We start from the raw sequence: 23,522 nt of genomic DNA, 5'->3' as shown, positions 1-23,522 counted from the left end.
CTTGAGCAGGGGGCTCCAGCTGAGCCAGCAACCCTGGACTCAAGCCAGCAACCTTGGGCTTCAAGCCTGACCAGGCGGTGGTGCAGTGGATAGAGCATCGGACTGGGATGCAGAAGACCCAGGTTCGAGACCCCGAGGTCGCCAGCTTGAGTGCGGGCTCATCTGGTTTGAGGAAAAGCCCACCAGCTTGAACCCAAGGTCGCTGGCTCCAGCAAGGGGTTACTCGGTCTGCTGAAGGCCTGCGGTCAAGGCACATATGAGAAAGCAATCAATGAACAACTAAGGTGTTGCAATGCACAATGAAAAACTAATGATTGATGCTTCTTATCTCTCTCCGTTCCTGTCTGTCTCTCCCTGTCTATCCCTCTCTCTGACTCACTCTCTGTCTCTGTAAAAAATAAATAAATAAATAAAAATTAAAAAAAAAAGCCAGTGACCTTTGGGCTCAAGCCATTGACCTCGGGGTTTTGGACCCGGGTGCTCAGCGTCCCAGGCCAACACTCTATCCACTGTGCCACCACCTGGTCAGGCAGTCTATCCTTTCTTAAACACACATTTATTGACGACCTACTATACACCAGATACTATGATAGATACTAGTATTGGAAATACAGTGGTAAAAAAAAAAAAGTCTCTACTCTCCTGGGTCTATATAGTCTAATACGGAAGGTAGGAAATGAACAATTAACACTCAATTACAGGTTATAAAAAGTGCTTTTATTAAGGACTGTGATGACTACTATGAAGTTCTTGTCTAAAAAAGGTACTCCCAAGATGGTAGTGGCAAAGCAGAATGGCAATGGAGGCCTCTATAACTCTGGGGCACATCCCCCAGGCTAGTGCCATGATATGAGATAGATTCTAAACACATCTATCTGGTACCTATCTACTCACCCACTCACCTATCTTCCCACTGGAATTACCCATCTTGCTACCTTTATGATAAATCCCAAGGAGCATGATTACTGTGTCATATAGTAAGACCATGTTTAGCTTCATAAGAATTTGCCAAGCTGTCTTCCAAAATAGCTGTACCATTTGCCATTCCCACCAGCAATAAATAGAAGTTCCTGTTGCTCTGATTTTGGCCATTTTAATAGGTATGTAGTGGTATCTCATTGTTTTAATTTGGAATTCTCTGATGACATATGATGTTGAGCACCTCTCTCCTTTTTTTTTTTTTTTTTTTTTTTTTTTTGGTGTGTGACAGAGACAGAGAGGGACAGATTAGGACAGACAGACAGGAAGGGAGAGAGATGAGAAGCATCAATTCTTCATTGAGGCACCTTAGTTGTTCATTGATTGCTTTCTCATATGTGCCTTGATCAGGGAGGCTACAGCAGATAGAGTGACCCCTTGCTCAAGCCAGCGACCTTGGGCTCAATCAAGCTGGTGAGCCTTGCTCAAATATGAGCCCACACTCAAGCTGATGACCTTGGGGTTTCGAACTTGGGTCCTCCGCATTCCAGTCCAACACTCCATCTACTATGCCACCACCTGTGGTCAGGCGTTGAGCACCTTTCATATGCTTATTTGCCACCTGTATTTCTCCTTTGGTAAGTTGTCCAGATCTGTTGCCCATTTTTTTAATTGGGTTGGTTTCTCGTTGAGTTTTAAGAATTTTTTTGTGTATCTAGGTACCAGTCCTTTATCTGACATGCACTCCTGGTTCCTGGGCCTTTGAACTCAGACTGAATTACACTTCTGGCTTTCCTGTTTCTCCAGCCAGCAGACTGCAGAGCATGGGACTTCCTGGACTCTAAAATTGCATGAGCCAATTCATATAATTAATAAATCTATCCATCCATTCATCTTTCCTATTGTTCTGTTGCTTTGGAGGGCCACAATACATAGTGTCTTTCACAGAGCAGAGGTTTTAAATTTTAACAAAGGTCAACTTGGCCCTGGCCGGTTGGCTCAGTGGTAGAGCGTCGGCCTGGCGTGCAGAAGTCCCGGGTTTGATTCCCGGCCGGGGCACACAGGAGAAGCGCCCATCTGCTTCTCCACCCCTCCCCCTCTCCTTCCTCTCTGTCTCTCTCTTCCCCTCCTGTAGCTGAAGCTCCATTGGAGCAAAGATGGCCCGGGCGCTGGGGATGGCTCCTTGGCCTCTCTGCCCCAGGCGCTGAAGTGGCCCTGGTCGCGACGGAGCGACCCCCCCGGAGGGGCAGAGCATCGCCCCCTGGTGGGCGTGCCGGGTGGATCCCGGTCCGGTGCATGCGGGAGTCTGTCTGACTGTCTCTCCCCGTTTCAGCTTCAGAAAAATACAACAAAGGTCAACTTATAAGTTTTTTTCTTCTATATGTTGTGGTTTTGGTATTGTATCTAAGAAATCATCAACCTATAAAGTGAATTTTCAAAAAGCATATGCTACTAGCTCAGGGGAAACAGAAGAGGAGCAACAATAAAATTTTGGAAACTGGCAAGCAGACAGAGGAGTTAAATGACTTATTAGACCTAAGAAAAGTGAGGAGAGTCAATCCTAGCCAATCCGTGTTGTAGAATCCCAAAGAGGCTGGGGAACTGAAGGTACCAGTTACCTCTGGAAGTGGGAGTCAAGCACACAGCTAAAATAAAGGAGCTGGCTGACAGTCTGTTTCAGCATTCCTCAAGCCCAGAGACCAGTGACTACCCCACCCTCAAACCAGTAAAAGATTCAAACACACCCTCATCTCACCTACTGGCGGGGTGTGGGGGGTGAAGAGCCAGAGATGTCCTTAATTCAGACCTTCTATCAGACTGACTGTTTTCTACAGGGGCTAATTATTTCCACCTGGTTGCTTTGGCACTGTAACCAGCTGAACGAACATCCTTTAAACACATGCTAAATCAGTCATAAAACCATGACAAGAAATTTCTTTCACTCCTCCTCCTGGCCTACTTAGCACTACAGATAGTAATCAGTTCATCCTTCTCTGGGCACAAAACGTTCACCTTTTGAAAAAGCCTTTCACCTCATACAGTTCCTGGGACAGTCACTCAGACATCTCCTTCAATACACTCTGAACTGAAAATGCCAACATCCAACACCCTAGTTATTAATAAGTGAAATAATGGAAAATAAGTCTGTTATAAAATAAAACTAAACCTGATTAACAAGGACCACTAGGCTGGAAAAGGAAAAAAAATAAAAAGGCAGTAAATTAGTTCCCAGGCCCTAATCACCAATTTCTCATGAAAAGAAAAATTTTGCAGTGTTTTTTAGAAAGGGATTATGAAATAGTAAATTAAATTAGGAGAAACAGAAAAGAAACTCCAAAACTCTGATGATTCTAGGATCCAGAAGAATCTGCTTTTGAAGAGGAAGCCCCTCTACACCTGATAAAGGGGACAAAGTATTTCCTAAAGCCTACTGCTGTTTTAAAAGAAAAATTCATATGAAAACTCTTCTAACAAAGATCTGGAGGCAGCCTGCCAGTAATTGTTTGGGTCCACAGGAGTGAAGAGGAAACAGCTACAGTGTGAAGAGTTTTGGCATTTAGTCAAACCACTGAGGATTTCCTGAGCAATGCAATTCCATTTTAATCACATGAATCAAGTCAATGTTAAGGTACACAAAAGCATAGGTTTCTCTAAGTCCAATCTGCTTATTTCTTCTGTTTAGTAGTCTTTTATATAACTTATGTGTTCAATTTAGTAATAATCATACTGTTTTATACATCAAAAAGCCACAATTTACCATTGACATGGAAGATACCCAACATGAAGATGAACAAGACATTGTGAACCAGCTCAAAGGAAGCAAATTACAATTCTGAAAAGCAGTGTTTAAGAACACCTTGTCCTGCCCTGGCCGGATAGCTCAGTTGGAGCATTGTTCTAATACACAAAGGTTACAGTTTCAATCCCTGGTCAGGGCACATACAGGAACAGATGAATATTTCTGTCTCTCTCTTCTCCCTCTTTCTCTCTAAAATTAGTAAAAAGAAAAAGAAAAGAAAGAAAAAAAAGAACACTTTTTCTTTGTTAAACTCCACACTGATCACAATGCTGTTTGCTAAGGAATGGGCTCATGTTCTCTCCCTGAACTTCATCATTATTTATTTAGCTTTCACTTTCCAGAATGAACTGTTTATAACTATCAGAAGCATCTAGTGAGGACTTGAGAACTCAAGGTGGAGGAAGAAAATAAACTTCCTCTTTCTTACTTACTCATTTTGATGGTCAGCACTTTTTTTTTCAACTCTGGATAGCGAATATGAAACTAAAAGTAGTAAAACAGAAGAAAAGGATGCTTCCCTCTTATGTCAAATAAGTTTTTCATTTAGAAGGTAAAAGACAAACTACCAAGAGCTTCCTACGTACCCATCAGACTTGTTAATATTAAAAGGCTGGCAACGTATATGCTGGTGAGGAAGTGAATCAACAGAAACTCTCCTACATTATTGGTGGCAGTTTTTTAAAAAAAACTAAACATATATCGCTCAGTTGGGTAAAGCGTTGGCCCGATACGCAAAGCTTGCAGGTCCAATCCCTGGTCAGGCACATACAGGAACAGATCAATGTTTCTGTCTCTGTCTTTCTTTCCCTTCCTCTCTCTCTAAAAATCAACAAAAAACAAAAAATAACAACTAAACATATGTCTACCCTTTGACACAGCAATTTCACTAAGAATTTACCCAAGAGAAATAAAAGTATATGCTTACAGAGCTGAACAAAAATATTCACAGTAACTTTATTAATATTCCAAACTGGAAATAGCTCAGGTGTGCATCAATATGATAATGGATAAAGAAAGTGTGATACATTCATACAGCACAATACTAGTCAGTAATAAAAACTACTGATATGTACAACAAGATGGACAAATCTCAAAAACCTTATGCAGAGTAAAATAATTCTATCACAAAGGAACATACATGCACGATCTGATCATAGTTCTATGAAGTTTTAGGATAGTGAGAACTACTAATCTAACAGTAGAAAGTCAGAACAGTTATTGCCTTGGGAGGTGGAAGAGAATTGACTGAGAAGGGCCACAAGAAAATTTCCCAAGGTGGATGTAATGCTCTATATCTTGATAGGCTTGGTTCTTTTATTTGTATGCATTTGACAAAACTTATGGTTTATGCATTTTATGGTATATAAATATTACCCCCAAAGGTAAACAAACTATAACAAAACACTGAACTCTAGTTATTTATATGCATGCATAAGTAGTTAGATGAAAGTATATTAATGTCTGCAATTTACTCTGAAATACATTAAAAAAGAAAACTGGACTGGATGAATGGATGAGCCAATCTGTGATAAAAAACGCAGTAAAATGTTAATGGTAGAATCTAGGTGGTGAAAAAATGAGTGTAGACTATAAAATTCTTTCAACTTTGTCCCATGTTAGATTAAAAAAATGTTAGGGGATAAAATAAAGAATGAAGAAATGAAACCACATGCTTATTTACGGCTTAAAAACAGATTCATAAGTTATTTTCTAGGTTAGAAAACATCTAAACCTGTTTCTTGCTCAGAGTTTTATAAGAAACTCTGTGGAAGATAAAGATTTTCCAACAGAAACACGGTCAGTTATATAAAGCTGCAATTTGTTAAGTGCCTTGGTAATCGATGTCCTGATGAAACGTATTTTTGCTGTTCCTATGTGAACTGGTTTTTTACATGGCTTTAAATGTTGCAGCTGTGTCACCCGCTGTGACACTTACTTTGACAGAGCGGAGATAAATTCAAGGATCAAAGTGCTCCAACTGAATTTTATAGATATTATCTTATTTATCCTCAAGGTAGTTCTAAAGAGTACAGTTGAGCAGGTATTATTATGTCCAAAAAACAGTAGTACAGAGAAATTAAGGGACTTATTTAAGGTCACAAGGACACTAATAGCACCTATAATACATTGAAAGCTTATTATGCCAATTTTACAACCATTCTCTCATTTGATCCTCACATAACCTTTCATTTTATACAGGAGGACACTGAGGCTTCTGGAAAACAAATAGCTTAGCCAGAGTTACAAGACCATTATTTAATTTCTGTCTAATTTATTCAGTGGTTCTCAACATTTTTTAAGTGAGAAGAGGGGAGATAGAGAGACAGACTCCCATATATGACCAAAACGGGATCCATCTGGCTACTCTCATCTGGGACCCATGCTCCAATCAACCGAGCTATTTTTTTGTACCTGAGGCTGATACTTGGACCAACCAAGCTATCCTCAGTACCTAGGGCCAACACTTGGACCAATTGAGTCACTGGCTGAGAGAGAGGAAGAGGTAGAAGGGGAGATGGAGGCGGGGAGAAGTAGATGGTTGCTTCTCTTGTGTGCCCTGACTGGGAATTGAATCGGAACATCTGTATATGCCAGGCCGTTGCTCTATCTACTGAGGAAGCCAGCCAGGTCTCTCAACATTTTTTTAGATGATCACATTCCTGTGTGTATAAGTTATGCATAATTTTGTCAGGTACCTGTAAATCCCCTGCTTTTCTTTTTCTCTAGACAGCACAGTGAATGCAAGTAAGAGTGATAAAGGAATAACCTTGAATCTCTCCCAATTTATATCTTACAAAAAACAAATCACTTGCAAATTTTTATTTTTATTTTATTTTTTAATTTTTCTGAAGCTGGAAACAGGGAGAGACAGTCAGACAGACTCCCGCATGCGCCTGACCAGGATCCACCAGGCACGCCCACCAGGGGGCGACGCTCTGCCTACCAGGGGGCGATGTTCTGCCCCTCCGGGGCGTTGCTCTGCCGTGACCAGAGCCACTCTAGTGCCTGGGGCAGAGGCCAAGGAGCCATCCCTAGCGCCCGGGCCATCTTTGCTCCAATGGAGCATTGGCTGCGGGAGGGGAAGAGAGAGACAGAGAGGAAGGGGGGGGTGGAGAAGCAAATGGGTGCTTCTCCTATGTGCCCTGGCCGGGAATCGAACCCGGGTCCCCCGCATGCCAGGCCGACGCTCTACCGCTGAGCCAACCGGCCAGGGCCTGCAAATTTTGATATTTTAAGTAAAAGTAAAGACATTATTTTGCAGCATTGAGACTGGAATGGACTGAATCATCTAAGACCTTTCCTTGTATGGTAAATCATGGTCGAGTAGACTGATGCATCTTATTAAGAGTAAGGTAACAGAACTTTTGTAGCCCTAACTGCCCTCTCCAATTCATTTTGAAGATCTATTTCAAACTTGACCATCCACCATATAACTTTAGCATATTTATATGCTAAATAGAATACAGCCCAAGTTTGGGGTTTTTTGTTTGTTTTTTTGTGACAGAGACAGAGTCAGAGAGATGGACAGATAGAGACAGACAGACAGGAAGGGAGAGAGATGAGAAGCATCAATTCTTTGTTGCGACTCCTTAGTTGTTCATTGATTGCCTTCTCATATGTGCCTTGACTGGGGGCTACAGCAGACCGAGTGATCCCTTGCTCAAGCCAGAGACCTTGGGCTCAAGTTGGTGAGCCTTGCTCAAACCAGATGAGCCAGCGCTCAAGCTGGCGACCTTTGGGTCTCGAATCTGGGTCCTCCACATTCCAGTCTGATGCTCTATCCACTGTGCCACCGCCTGGTCAGGCTGCTGCCTCAAGTTTTAATGAAGGTCAAGATTACTAAGCTCTAAAGATGGCTTAGTGGATGATAAAGTAACACAACTTTCAGCAACATGGCCAATTCAAATCACCTTCCTTCTTCCATTTCCACTCTCACAACCCCAGAGTTCTATACAATCTTCATAATATTTTGCCTTTTCCTCCAATACCCGCTATATCAGCAGAATTACAGATGTCAAAAACTAAATGTCTATGTCCCCCCATTCATATGTTAAAAATCCTACCTACCAATGTGTTAATATTAGGAGATGTGATGTTTGGTAGATGATGAGGTAAATAGGATTCGTGCTCTTAAAAAAGAAACCCCAGAAAGCTCGCTAGACTTTTCTGCCACTCAAGGGTGTAGCAAGAAGGCAGACATCTACGAATTAGAAAGCAGGCCCTCACCAGACACTGAATCTGCCAGTACCCTGATCTTGGACTTCCCAGCCTTGTTCAGAACTGTGAAAAATAACTTTATGGTGTTTCTAAACTACCCAGTCTACAGTATTTTTTATGGCAGCCCAAACAGAATGAGAATTTCTCATTCTCGGAAATTATTTATAACGAAGGGCCTTAGCTTGAATACTTTTCTTCAGCCTGACAACTAGTTGACAAATTTAACTGCTTTTTGTTCTTTATCACATTGTTTCTTTACTCTAGTTCCTTTCCTATGGCCCCCACTATCTAATTTTTTCTTAAGTCCATGATTAACAGAAAAAGGCCTTACATAAATATATCTCATTTGTAGAGAAAAAATTTAATTTGGATTTAAGAGGAAGAGATGATTATTTACTTTACAAATCAAATTCTTACTTTATGAAAAAATATATAATTTCTGTAAAGCTCATGCTCTGTTACACTTAGATATGATCCATCTGAACAAACTCTTTCATGAATAAATCTGTAGGTAACAACAACATTTCTGTCTTGAACTTTTAAAATAAAGCAACAAAAACAATACAAATATATCAGAATATAATTTCCAAATAGAGTACACATGGTAAGCAGTTAAGACCTTTTAAAGCCTGACCTGTGGTGGCGCAGTGGATAAAGCGTCGACCTGGAAATGCTGAGGTCACCAGTTCGAAACCCTGGGCTTGCCTGGTCAAGGCACATATGGGAGTTGATGCTTTCAGCTCCTCCCCCCTGTCTCTCTCTCCTCTCTCTGTCTCTCTCTCATCCCTCTCTCTCTCCTCTCTAAAATGAATAAATAAATTTTAAAAAAGTTAAAAAAAAAGACTTTTTAAAGCTATTATTTTCTAAGAAACTACTATGTGCTTGGTTCTATGCAAAGGGCTTCATATTTAATCTCCACACTGAGTTAAGTATTATCTTTCTTTCTGGTTTTTTTTTTTTTTAACAGATGAGGCAGTTTATGGAGGTTAAGGGACTTGCTCAGCCCCTTCCTTTGAGCAGCTGACCTAGTTGGGATTCAAATCAAGGTCAGTCTGATTGCAGAGCTCAGCTCGTTGGGGCACACCATACAACATGATACAGAGGAAGAGCTTTAATGTCTCTATGCCTAAAATGTCCAAGACTGTCACTCAGCTTGCTGTCATCTATGGTCTACCTCACCCTGATTAGGCACCTGGCTGTTCATTTAGATTGGAGGAGATGATAAAAGTGAAAGGTCATGATGAAAAGTCTGTCCTTGCCCTGGCTGGATGGCTCAGTTGGTTAAAGCATCATCCTGAAGCACAGAGGTTGCCAGTTCAATCCCTGATCAGTGCACACAAAGGAACATATGTTCCTGTCTCTCTCCTGTTCTCTCCCTTCCTCTTTCTAAAATCAGTAAAATAAATATTTTTTAAAAAGTCTATCCTTAACTATGTCTTTGGACCATTTTATCTCCCCCCCTCCTCCTGATTGCTAACCTAACACTAGGTTTACCAGTAACACCTCATGGAGTTGATGAAGACAAAGTCATAGAACCCAAATGGTTATGAACTACAAGGGACATTAGAAATTAACCAATCCAACACTCTCATTTACAAATGAGGAAACAAAGGTCAAGAGAAGCTAACTTGCTAGGGTTATATTATTAGCTGATATAGCCAGATTTATAATGTAGATCTTTTTTTCTTTAATTTTTCCATTGATTTGAGAGAAAGGAAGGTGGGGTGAGAGATGAGAGAGAAAGTGAAGAATCAACTTATTGTTCCACTTAGTTGCTCCATGTAATTGTGCACTCATCAATTGCTTCCCATATATGCCCTGACCAGGGATCAAAACCATGACCTTGGCGCACCAGGACAACGCTTAATCCACTGAGCCACCTGGCCAGGGACAGATCTCTGACTCTTTACACAATCTACAGTATAAAGAATTTGCATCTAAAAAGACATTATTAAAAATCTCTTTAATAAGATTTTTTCAATTATAAATTAATGTTCATAGTAAAAAAGTAATAATAATACTTCAGAAAGGTATAAAATAAAAACCAGAAGTCCCTTCTTTCCTTCTAATCCCATGTAACTCCCCATGAGTATCCACCATTAAGTTTCTTGTGTGTTTGTCCAAAATTTTTTTAAATTAAAATTTTATTTATTTACTTTAAAGATTGTATTTATTTTAGAGAGAGGGGAGAAATATCGAGAGGGTGGGGAGGAACGGGAAGCATTAACTTGTAGCAGTTGCTTCTTGTATGTGCCTTGACCAGGCAAGCTCAGGGTTTTGAACCAATGACCTCAGTATTCTAGGTTGATGCTTTATCCACTGTGCCACTGCAGGTCAGGTCAAAATTTTTCTATATATGTACTGTACATATATGTATGAAGTATTTAAATATGGAACGCCAAAAATTATTATCTCATCTCAGACTGATGTTTCCCTCTGTGTTATTGCATAATACTATGCATAAGTAATACTGCAACATGTCTTTAATTTTGCAAAGCTGTAAGTATGATGTTCTGCTTACATACAGCTCACCTGTTCTCCAGATCCGGCATGCTTAGGTTTCTAGCTGCAAAGCACATTTTGAGAGGAATGACCTTCCTGTCCTTGGTGCTGTTCTGGTGTTTTGGAGAACCAGAGTCCTCGCTGCCACTAAAGCTTGGTGACTGGGGAGCTGCACCTTCCCATGGCAGATCTGATACTAATGATGGCTTCTTGATATATGGCGTTACTTCTCGGATGAACTTGACTATGAACAAAAATCAAAGAAGGAGATTAGTAATTTTGCTTCCTAAAAAATGACAAGTAAAATTCACACATTCATGCAGTATCTGGCATGAACTAAAAAAAAAAAAAAAAAAAGCCAGCACACAGACTCTTAGGGACAGAGGGTCTTTTTAAGGGCACATAATCCAAATGAAAGAGCACTGCTCTATTCTAAAAACTTTATTTCCTGAGCTTCTGCATGTATTATTCTGTCTGCCTAAGACACTCGTTTCTCCCTTAGTCTTCCTGGTCAGTTCTACTCAAGAGTCACCTCCTCAGCAGCATGTTCTGTCTACTCTCTCTGGGGTACTATCATTACATTACACCTCTGTAACAACCTCTTAGGACCCTGCGCTGTAATCCTTTGCTAAAACTTGTTGCCCTTCCGGCTGTTGAGCTTCCCGAAGCTGATTATGATTTATTCAATCTTGACACCCAATATCTAGAACAGTGTCTGTTTAGTAAATGTTTCAGTAAATGAGTGAAGGAACAAATAAATGATTAAAGTCTTAAATTGTTTCATAGCTGACCAGCCATAAATGAATCTCCTGGTGATAGATTCAGGTCCTCCTGATATGCCACCTAGCTTTACACAAGTCAACATTTAGAAACTTCCTGAAACTTCCACTCATTGGTTTTCTGTCTACTGAATCCATATAGACCTGTCTCTTCCACATGAAAACCATCTTCAAAATCTGAAGACTGGCCCTGGCCGGTTGGCTCAGTGGTAGAGCGTCGGCCTGGCGTGCGGAAGTCCCAGGTTCGATTCCCGGCTAGGGCACACAGGAGAGGCGCCCATCTGCTTCTCCACCCCTCTCCCTCTCCTTCCTCTCTGTCTCTCTCTTCCCCTCCTGCAGCCAAGGCTCCATTGAAGCAAAAGATGGCCCGGGTGCTGGGGATGGCTCCTTGGCCTCTGCCCCAGGTGCTAGAGTGGCTCTGGTCACGACAGAGCGACGCCCCCGGATGGGCAGAGCATCGCCCCCTGGTGGGTGTGCCGGGTGGATCCCGGTCGGGCGCATGCGGGAGTCTGACTGCCTCCCCGTTTCCAGCTTCAGAAAAATACAGAAAAAAAAAATCTGAAGACTGATATTAATGCTCTCTCTCGTTGTTGGACTAAGCTGCTTATTGCTAGTTCAATCTGATTCAATTCAATCAACATTTTTAGCTACCTCCCAAGTGTCAAGCATCAGGCAGCACTATGAAATGAGAGCAAATGAGGCATGGGCTTTGCCCTGTTTACACAGTCTAGTAAGGAAGACAACTGTGTAAACAGATCATTAGTTTCTAAATGAGCACAAAAATTCAAGATAAGGTACAAATATTGATCGACTTACGACCTATGCAACTTACGACCATTTGACTTTACGACCACAATCGCTAGCCACAACTGCTCTGCATCTGGCAGTGCAAGCGTTGCCCAGCTGGGCGTACAATAATGCAGACCAGCTTCCGGCAGCACTACCATCTCCACGTGCACCATTTCAACTGTCATTCCAGACTCAGTACAGCAATTTGTGTCTTGTGTCTTGGATATTTTTCATCAAACCCCTCCCAAGATGTCTACCAAGAGGAAATTGTCTTTGCAAATATTAAACCAGTTGTACTGGTAATGCAGTGTTTTACTTAAACCTGACAAATGTAAAAATAAGAAACAAAATGGTGTAGAGATGATACAAATGGCATAAAATGAACAAAGAAAATTACGAAATATAACAATAATGAAAGAAAATTATGATAAAATATGACTTAAAGATTTTTTTTTTTTTTTTGTATTTTTCTCAAGCTGGAAATGGGGAGAGACAGTCAGACAGACTCCCGCATGAGCCCCACCGGGATCCACCCGGCACGCCCACCAGGGGCGATGCTCTGCCCACCAGGGGGCGATACTCTGCCCCTCCGGGGCGTCGCTCTGCCGCGACCAGAGCCACTCTAGCGCCTGGGGCAGAGGCCAAGGAGCCATCCCCAGCGCCCGGACCATCTTTGCTCCAATGGAGCCTCAGCTGTGGGAGGGGAAGAGAGAGACAGAGAAGAAGGAGAGGGGTAGGGGTGGAGAAGCAGATGGGCGCTTCTCCTGTGTGCCCTGGCCGGGAATCAAACCCAGGACTTCCACACGCCAGGCCAACGCTCCACCACTGAGCCAACCGGCCAGGGCCTAAAGATTTTTATAACATCATTTCACAGTACTGTACATATAGCTTACTCAACTTACGACCAAATTGTGTTACGACCGGTCTGTCGGAACCAATTGTGGTCGTAAGTCGAGCACTAGCTGTATTTCTATTACTGATAGACCCAAATTAAAATACAGCTTTTAGTAGATGGGAAACTTTTTCCTTTTAGGTTCAATTTTAGGAATTATATAAAATACTTCTTTTACCTCAGTCATGACTGGCAACTACTACTGTCATTTGAGACATGGTGTTCTTGTTTCAAAAACTAGATAAACCAAAGATTACTAAAATCTTAAATAGCACTAAAAATGTAAATAAATAGTTGAACGTTGATGAATCAGTCACCATTACCTCTGCTAACATCAATATATGTTATATCAGTATTCTAGCTCCCTCTCAAATTCCAAAGTGGTAGGTCATTAGAGTAGCATCGTGGGAACTGAAAACTGGAAAGATATGATCATTATCAGTGCTTAGCAGTATCATAATAGCTAGCATTAACATTCTATAACATTAGAAGCTTTACAAGCCTATGAAACTTTACTAACAGATTACTGAATCCAAAATAATAATCAAATGTTTCTAAAAACATAGCTAACAACAGTCTTTAAAAATAGTTCCTTTTGAACAGGTAATATATGCACATAAAACGAAATTCAACAGTATAAAAGACTGTGTAATAAAAAGTCTAGGTTTCTAGCAACCCAGTTCCCACCACTGGGGGCAACCATTGTGTGGTCTTCCAGAGATATAATAGATATGCTAAGCATATGTATTATAAAACAGACACTCATAAGGATACATGTATACACACACATTTCACACAGTGGCAATTTATTATGCTGAATGTTCTGCAACTTGTATTTTTTACTTAATAATATTGATAATAGTCTTTTACAAGCCTAGCATTCTGTAATTCATTCTATAGTATAAGGTAGTGGTAAAGAGGCCTTCAGAATCACATAGACCTAAATCAATTACTAACTGTGCTTGCCACCTCAGAGCTGTGTGACCTCACTTGCCTGTTCTGACATCCTTATCTATCATAAAATGGGAGTTGACACTAAATAAGTAAAAATTCTAGGCATATACGAAACATTCAATAAATAGTAGGTGGCTTTCTTTTCCTTCCCTAAATTAGAAAGTTGGAGAAGTTAAAATTTTTAAACAGCAATCAATAGAAGAGATGAAGTTATTTTCTTATGTCACTAAACAAGATTTGCTGAAATTAAGTGTAATTCTAGGAAATATAATAGATCATAAAAGGCCCTTTTAAAAAATATATTTAGAAAATTATATTTAATGGGGTGACACTGATCAATAAGAGTACATAGGTTTCAGGTAAACATTTCTACTGCATTTGAACTGTGATTATCTTGTGTACCCATCACCCAAAGTTAAATCATTTTCTGTTACCCTATATTTGTCTCTCTCTTCACTCCCCTCCCCCCACCCCCTTTTTAAAAATTATGCCAGCATTTAGATATAGTTTATGTGTGTCAACTATGTGTGTGTGCTTTTTATGCATAGTTATAACACATGTATTTCTAGGTGGGGAGAGTGAAAGCTAGCTAGCTGCCTCAGGTCACCAAGGAGATTTTTCATCCTAGAAAAATGAGCAGGGCTGCAGCCAGTATATCCCTTGAGTGGCTGACTCAAGCATTTCAATAAATGCTTTAGCTTTGTACTTTCAAGAGGATTAGATCACAAGAACTTTGGCAGAAATTCCTACAGTTTCCAGTCACTGCCAATGGCAGAGATATGCTTTTTGAACTATTTAAGGCAATATACCAACTACGGGGCTACCAACTGGGGGAAATTAAAGACAAGTCTAGATGACTAATCTTGAATATTATACCAGTTAGAAAAGGACCCTATATGATCTATTCAGTTCATTCAATCACAGCAGCAACACTGAACTGATTACTGCACACATATTTAAATAAAAGACATACATATACAGGCCCTGGCCGGTTGGCTCAGTGGTAGAGCGTCAGCCTGGCGTGCAGAGTTTCCGAGTTCGATTCCCGGCAGGGCACACAGGAGAGGCGCCCATCTGCCTCTCCACCCCTCCCTCTCTCCTTCCTCTCTGTCTCTCTCTTCCCCTCCTACAGCTGAGGCTCCATTGGAGCAAAGATGGCCCGGGCGCTGGGGATGGCTTCTTGGCCTCTGCCCCAGGCGCTAGAGTGGCTCTGGTTGCGGCAAGAGCGATGCCCCGGAGGGGCAGAGCATCGCCCCCTGGTGGGCAGAGCGTGGCCCCCTGGTGGGCGTGCCGGGTGGATCCCTGTGGGGCGCATGCGGGAGTCTGTCTGACTGTCTCTCCCCGTTTCCAGCTTCAGAAAAATACAAAAAAAAAAATACATATACAGCCTATTGCATGGCTTTATTCAGAGAGCAATGAGTTTCATGAGTTGATGACAATGTTGCCCATACCTCCACCTCACTGGCCATCCATAAATGGCTGAAGAACTGTGAATAGATATCTATTTCTAATTTACTTGAGATTTGGGGAAGGTGGAAAGTTAACAGTACTGTTTTAGTCCTATCCTTAGACCTTCCAAGTTGCCACAATGCTTTAACCTGGATACTTGGATGAATAAACAAAGCCTCTAGACCAGTGGTTCTCAAACTTTTTTAGGTCGGGGTGCATTTAAAATCCTACAAATAATTGTAGGCGCACTATATACAATTTCTGAGAGATATGTTATAATAATTAAGTCAAATATTAAAGAAAAAATAGAAAGTCCAAGCGTGTTTTATGGTAATTAAACAAAATAAATGGCAAAACTAAATTTATTCTGACATTAAAAAACATTTTTGTTACATTTTTTATGCTTTTTAGAATTTGTAAAAAAGAGGGGTTAAAAATTTTAAAAGTGACAAAAAACTTATATTTTCCTTTTTTTTTTTTTTTTTTTTTTTTGTATTTTTCTGAAGCTGGAAACGGGGAGAGACAGTCAGACAGACTCCCGCATGCGCCCCACCGGGATTCACCTGGCACGCCCACCAGGGGCTACGCTCTGCCCACCAGGGGGCGATGCTCTGCCCCTCCGGGGCGTTGCTCTGTTGCGACCAGAGCCACTCTAGTGCCTGGGGCAGAGGCCAAGGAGCCATCCCCAGCGCCCAGGCCATCTTTGCTCCAATGGAGCCTCGGCTGCCGGGGGGGGGGGGGGGGGGGGGGGGGGGGCAGAGAGGAAAGAGAGGGGGAGGGGGAGGGGTGGAGAAGCAAATGGGCGCTTCTCCTGTGTGCCCTGGCCGGGAATCGAACCCGGGACTTCTGCATGCCAGGCCGACGCTCTACAACTGAGCCAACCAGCCAGGGCCAAAACTTATATTTTTATACATATAGATACATTCTTAGTAAGATATAGTAAATTGGCAGGTTCTGGCATGAATGTGTTAAGTTTTTTCATTCTTGTGTTTATGGGAAACATGAGCCTGATGTGTCTTAGCGATTTCTTCAATGTTTGGGCATATATTTGAAAGGCAAACTCTCATTTCCTTGCCAAACATTGAAGAATTCCTCTCTTTTTACTCTTTTTTTTGTATTTTTCCAAAGTTAGAAGCGGGAAGGCAGTCAGACAGACTCCCGCATGCGCTCAACCGGGATCCACCCAGCATGCCCACCAGGAGGTGATGCTCTGCCCATCTGGGGCATTGCTCTGTTGCCGCTGGAGTCATTCTAGCACCTGAGGCTGAGGCCATGGAGCCATCCTCAGTGCCTGGGCCAACTTTGCTCTAATGGAGTCTTGGCTGCAGGAGGGGAAGAGCGAGACAGAGAGAAAGGAGAGGGGGAGGGGTGAAGAAGCAGATGGGTGCTTCTCCTATGTGACCTGGCTGGGAATTGAACCCAGGATTTCCACACGCCGGGCCGACGCTCTATCTCTGAGCCAACCAGCTAGGGCTCTCTTTTTACTCTTAATTGTGTTGAGTGTAGAAAACACCCACCATACATATGATCTTAACTCTACACCAAACAAAGGATAGAAGAAAGTTGCCTTCAGTCTTTCCGGGGAACACGGGGGGTAGTGTAAACAATCCAGCACCACAGCTTAACAGCCTTTTGCAACCTAATCAGGCAAGTGAGGTGGGGGGTTGGGCAGACTGCCAGCTTACAGCCAATCCCCTACACCTTTGTCCCACCAAAATCTAAACTCCAAAAACCCTGTTGGTTTTTTGGTCCCCAACAGGCACACATTTCTCTGGAATACCATAGGGCAAACCTGTAAATCTTCTAGGGTACACCAGTGTGCCCTGGCACACACTTTGAGAACTCTAGACCCCCACATGGTATTCAGGTCAACTCAGAACCCTTAATATATTCCAGAATTCTTTTTCCTCTTTTTACTGAATTTATTGGGGTGACACTAGTTAACAAAATTATACATGTTTCAGATGCACAATTCTACAACACATCATCTGTACTCTGTATTATGTGTTCACCACCCCAAGTCAAGCTTCCATCTATACCCTCCTCCAATCCCCCAGCTCCGACCTCTGGCAATCACCATATTGCTGTCGTGTCCATGAATTTTTTCTCTGTTTCCTTTTTTGCTCAATCACTCCACCCCTATTTGAGAATTATTTCATTTTTCCTGAAAAAGATCATCCTAAAGCTGTTTCATTAAACACTGATGGTTGCAGTGTTTTAGGTGGTTAGGTACTGACGTTATTTTCTTTATTCTATGTACTGATCACTCTTTATTGAAAATGAAGGGACTTTCCTCCACTGTAAAAGCATCACTGTAGCCCTTTCACTTTAGAGTGACAAAAAATATTACATGTACAGTACAACCACCTGGAAAGATGTCTGGAAGAATTTTCATCAAAGTATCAATCAATAGTCCTTATATACTGGTATAGGATTGCCTTTTCTTCTTCATATAGGCCTGTATTTTTGAAATTTTTATGAGTCCATATCATTTATACTAAAAAACCTTATTTTAAAAATGAAGAAAACTTATTCTAAAATCTTGCTCAAATTTTAAACATGGAACCACCACCTTGAAGTGAAATTTTGCTGAACCTTCAAAAACTATAATGCACTGGATGGGATCCAAAAGCCAACTCTAATAGGGTTACAGGGGGTCTATGTTTTTTAACAAGGTACACTGCTATCCTGGTTTGGGACATTAGGCAGCAAATGATTTTAAACTGAATGTCACTGAAAAGCTTACCCAAAAGATACTTCCAAGTCAGACATAGGGAATGGCAGTTAGAACAAATATTCCAGTAAATTAATCACCTTGCCTTATAAACATCAACCTCTCAAATAATCATCATTTTCCTTTATAGTCTCTAAAACTTATCTTTTTCTTATCCCATCTGGTGACCTTTACTATGAGTTTAAGTGAAACTAAATAGGTCAGACAACGTGGGGAGAATGGTGCCATTATTCCCCCTGCTTTTGCAAGCAAGCTTGTTTCTGGGTTATCCTTAGGGAGGAAGAGCTGGCTTTTCATTTTGCTCACGAATGAGTTATGTTGACATCACTGTTAAAGTATTCTCCCAAGAGGTTTCTCCTTAACCTCATCCCAAGCTCCTCTTCCAAATCAGGAATCTGATAGATGGCCACCAGAAACATTTGGGAGGAATTACTTTCAGTATAAATCCTTTTACATTCTCAACTAGCAGCTGTCTTTTCAACCTATGACTCCTGCCACGTGGGGCTTGAGTAGACTGCAGTCTAGGGTTTGGCGATGTAAACCCTGAAGTATTCAGAATGACCATAGTTTCACTATACCCTTGGTCAGCAAACTACGGCTCGCAAGTCACATGTGGCTCTTTGGCCCCTTGAGTTTTTGGCAAAGGCCATCTTAGAAGTACCCTAATTAAGTTAATAACAACGTACCTACCTATATACTTTAAGTTTAAAACATTTGGCTCTCAAAAGACATTTCAATCGTTGTACTGTTGATATTTGGCTCTGTTGACTAATAAGTTTGCTGACCACGGCACTAAACTCTTCTTTTTTTTTTCTTTCTTTCTTTTCTAAACCCTTCCATTTCAAAGTAACACTGACCTATTCACCAATTTGTTGAGCTCCTATTATGTGCCAGGAACTTTAAGAAACTTAAAATATGCCTGACCAGGCAGTGGCGCAGTGGATAGAGCGTCGGACTGGGATGTGGAAGGCCCAGGTTCGAGACCCCGAGGTCACCAGCTTGAGTGCAGGCTCATCTGGTTTGAGCAAAAGCCCACCAGCTTGAACCCAAGGTTGCTGGCTCCAGCAAGGGGTTACTCGGTCTGCTGAAGGCCCGCGGTCAAGGCACATATGAGAAAGCAATCAATGAACAACTAAGGTGTTGCAACGTGCAATGTAAAACTAAAGATTGATGCTTCTCATCTCTCTCCGTTCCTGTCTATCCTTCTCTCTGACTCACTCTCTGTCTCTGTAAAAACAAAAACAAACAAAGAAACTTAGAATAATATATCTGTGTACAAAACATGCAAAACACACACACACACACACACACAGAAAAACCACCACGAATATTATTAATAAGTAAATTATATTCCAGAGAAACAAAAGCTTATGTTCACGTAAAAGCCTGTACATGTATGTCTTAGCAGTCCTATTCATAGGTGCCCTGGAAAGTGGAAATGACCCAAATTTCCTTCACTGACTGAATGGATCAACTGCAGGACAGCCATAGAAGAGAATACTACATTGCAATAAAAAGGAATAAACTACTGATATGCTCAGCAACTTAGATAAATCTCAAAGGCATTATGCTGAGTAAAAGAAGCCAGTGTCAAAATCTTACCTACTACATGATCCCATTATTGAAGAGACAAACTATATGATAAACAGATTAGTGGCTGCCAGGGATTAGGAATGGGAAAGATGTGATTATTTTTTGGAGTATGGAACTTGCCTGTATCCTGACTGTGACAATAGACATAAGAATCTATACATGTGCTAAAATTCACAGAACTGTATACCATAAAGGAGGGGGATAAAATTTTACTGCATGACAATTATAAAGTAAAAAATAAATCCAGTCATCCCTTGCCATATCATGGTTCATTTTTAGCAGTCTCAGTGTATTGCAGATTTTTAAATTGTATATATCTAATTTTGTATCGTGGATTTTTTGCTATACCATTGGATTTTGTGGTATATAGGTATCTTTATATATTTATTATTTTAATTACTTTTGCAGTAAAATAATCATTTTCTAGCCTAAAAAATTAAAAACAATGTAAAAAATATAAAAAATATTAATTAAAACACATTAAAAGAATATTAAATCAAAATAAAATATGTAGCCCTGGCCAGTTGGCTCAGTGGTAGAGCGTCGGCCTGGCGTGCGGAAGTCCCGGGTTTCGATTCCCGGCCAGGGCACACAGGAGAGGCGCCCATCTGCTTCTCCACCCCTTCCCCTCTCCTTCCTCTCTGTCTCTCTCTTCCCCTCCCGCAGCCGAGGCTCCATTGGAGCAAAAGATGGCCTGGGTGCTGGGGATGGCTCCTTGGCCTCTGCCCCAGGCAATAGAGTGGCTCTGGTCGTGACAGAGCAACGCCCGGATGGGCAGAGCATCGCCCCCTGGTGGGCGTGCCGGGTGGATCCCGGTTGGGCGCATGCGGGAGTCTGTCTGACTGCCTCCCCGTTTCCAGATTCAGAAAAATCCAAACAAAACAAAACAACCCCCCCCAAAAAAAATGAAAATAAAATAAAATATGTAGAGTACAGCAGATGAGTAGACAAAGACTCGCACCTATGAAAAACACAGCTACAGGTGCCCTCGTGAGATCATACATAGCACACACTATTGGCTGATGGATAGGAGGCGACCAACCAGAGCACTATGTTCTGTATCCTGGGCGTTGACTGGCTCGGTGACCGTAGCCTTAAAATATATATAAATAATGAAATAAATATAAGGTCTCTACTTCATGGATTTTCGCCTACTGGGGGTGGGTGGGAGGGGTCTGGAACCTAACCTCTGCAATAGATGAGGGACCACTATAAGTAAATTATATAATATGTTAGAAGATGTTAAGTGTTGCAAAAAAGAAAAAACATAAGGGCAGATGAATCAGGAATGCTGGGGAGGGTAAATTTGCAATTCTATATAAGGTGGTCATGGAGATGACATTTGAATGAGGATTTAAGGGAGGTGGGGGAATTAGTCATCCAGATATCTGGGAGGAGCATTCCTGACAGAGAGAACAGTGTCACAGCAGTAAGGGAAGCCCATGTGACTAGCACAGGGTAATAGATGGGGTCACAGAGGTAGAGTGTGGGAGGCAGAGAGTGTAAGGGGCCTTTTAAGTCATCCTACAGACTCTGCCTTTTATTCTGAAATAAGAAGCCATTGGAGGTTTTAAGCAGAGAAGTGACATGATTAATTTGTATTTTAATCGTGTTCACTACTATGTTAAAAATAGGGAGAAAGAGGTTAAGGCAGAAGCAGGAAGACCAACTAGGAGGTTATTAGAGGTAAGAGATTATTGTAGCTGAACCAGGGTGACAGGAGAGGAGGTGGTGAGAAGTGGTCAGATTTTCTACTAAAGGAAAACCTAGAATATCCTGACAGATTGAATAAGGGGTGGGGGTGGGGGTAGGAATCAAGGATGATTTTGAGATGTTTGTCCTAAAGTTTAGGTCAGACCTAAACAACTGGAAAGACAGAGTTGCAATCAACAGGTTTAGAGAAAAGGTCTCTAAGTTAAGACATATCCAGTGGTAGTCAGCCTGGTCCCTACCGCCCACTAGTGAGCATTCCAGCTTTCATGGTGGGCAGTAGTGGAGCAACCAAAGTATAAATAAAAAGATAGATTTAACTATATTAAGTTGTTTTATAAAGATTTATTCTGCCAAACTTAGCGAAAATCCGACATAAAGTACTTGGTAAGTAATTATTATTATATGGTTTAACTTGCTGTAACTCTGCTTTATAAATTTTATAAAGTAAAGTTACTTCCCTACTTTATAAATCACCATTTCTGTGGAACCTGTGGGTGGTTAGAAAATTTTACTACTAACAGAGATACAAAAGTGGGCAGGAGGTATAAAAAGGTTGACCACCCCTGTATTAGACAATCAAATCTTGCAGGCCACCAGATATATGAGTCTGTAGTTCAGAAGATGGGCCTGGGTTGGAACTATAAATTTGGGAATTGTTGGCATGATATTTAAAAAGCCATGAGATTAGATAAGATCGCTGTATCAGTCAGGGTCCTAGCAGAAAATAAATGGCACAGGGTTAATAAATGGCACAAGGTTAATAAAGGACAATTTATAAAGGTGAGGGCAAGAGTTCAGGAAAACTGCAGGGGAAAACAGAGTGTGATATCCTGTTTCCACACCTAGGCCTGAAGGGACTAGAAGAGGAAGTGGTTACCAGGCCCAGAAGGAGAGAGTCCTAGAGGGCTAACTTGAGAGGAGCAGGGCCTTTCAGTTAATTTAGCCAGACTGAAGTGACCCTGCAGGCTGGGAGCTAAGGGGATAAATGCACCAACTTCACTCTCCTCCCTCCTTCCCTCCAGCATCCCAGGAAGCTCGGGATGTCCGTGCAGGTCAGCCTCCTGGGAAGAAAAGCAGGCAGAGAAGGAGGAGTGCACCTAGAGGGGCCAGTGGAAGACTTTCCAGCACAATCACCAAGGGATAGGGCATTCTGCTATTAAAGGGCTGGGGAGAAGCCTGATCTGTGGTGGTGCAGTGGATAAAGCATCGACCTGGAATGCTGAGGTTGCTGATTCAAAAGCCCGGGCTTGCCTGGTCAAGGCACATATGGGAGTTGATGATTCCTACTCCTTCTCCCTTCTCTCTCTCCTCTCTCTCTAAAAAAATGAATTAAAAAAAAAAAAAAAGGCTGGGGAGAAGAGAAGGAACACAAGAGACAGGAGACCCATGACAGAAAAGTACTCCATAGAAACACTGGCTTCACATATTACCAAGTTTACCCAAACTAAAAAAGCCTTCCTTTGATCTTTTTTTTTCTTTTGCCTTCCTTTGATCTTACTAACCCTGCCTCTCTTTACTCATTGAAAAAAAGAAAAAGTTTACGCTTACTGTTTCTTTTTCTCCTGTTGCTCCTAACTTGTCTAGTTTTTGTTTGTTTGTTTTTTGTTTGGCTTAAACAACAGACATTTATTTCTTACAGTCTGGAGGCTGGAATGTCTAGGTATATAGATGCTGGCCAATCTCATCCTGGTGAGTGAGGGCTCTTCCTGACTTGCAGACAGGAGCCTTCGTGCTGTGTCCTCATATAGCAGAAAGAAGTCCAAAGGCCCTTTCTCAATCCTTATTCCTGACCATTCCAACAGCTGACAATACACTCTATCAACTGTTTTATTACTCCTTCACAAAGCCATTATTTTCAAATGCCTGCTTTTCTGATCCCTACAGTGTATTTGTGCCCCAAGGCTCCAGGCGTCCTCAGACTACAGCCCAGCCCGCGGGCCGCATGCGGCCCCCTGAGGCCATTTATCTGGCCCCCTCCACACTTCCAGAAGGGGCACCTCTTTCATTGGTGGTCAGTGAGAGGAGCACTGTACGTGGCAGCCCTCCAACGGTCTGAGGGACAGTGAACTGGCCTCCTGTATAAAAAGTTTGGGGACCCCTGCTCTACTCCCTAGCACCTCGCAATGCTAGATCTCTAGATTTAACAAAAATCTCTAGAACCAATATCTTTTGATGGTCACA

General features: G+C 41.7%; 1 protein-coding gene across 2 annotated transcripts in view; it reads right to left on the bottom strand.

The window, feature by feature from the left end:
* The window catches only part of SNTB2 (syntrophin beta 2), a 123,924-nt gene that overhangs the window by 57,397 nt on the left and 43,005 nt on the right, over positions 1–23,522 (bottom strand). For both annotated transcript variants that reach the window (XR_010727095.1, XM_066243189.1), the window contains exon 2: positions 10,469–10,682. Coding sequence is in view for 1 of the 2 variants with exons in the window: in XM_066243189.1 (XP_066099286.1) it covers positions 10,469–10,682 (214 nt within the window). In the remaining variant the exon portion in view is untranslated. The remainder of the gene's footprint in view (positions 1–10,468; positions 10,683–23,522) is intronic.

This window comes from Saccopteryx bilineata, chromosome 9 (assembly GCF_036850765.1).
Source record: "Saccopteryx bilineata isolate mSacBil1 chromosome 9, mSacBil1_pri_phased_curated, whole genome shotgun sequence".
Lineage (NCBI taxonomy): Eukaryota > Metazoa > Chordata > Mammalia > Chiroptera > Emballonuridae > Saccopteryx > Saccopteryx bilineata.
Note: the sequence above shows the minus strand (reverse complement) of the source record. Positions and strands in the feature narration are given on the sequence as shown.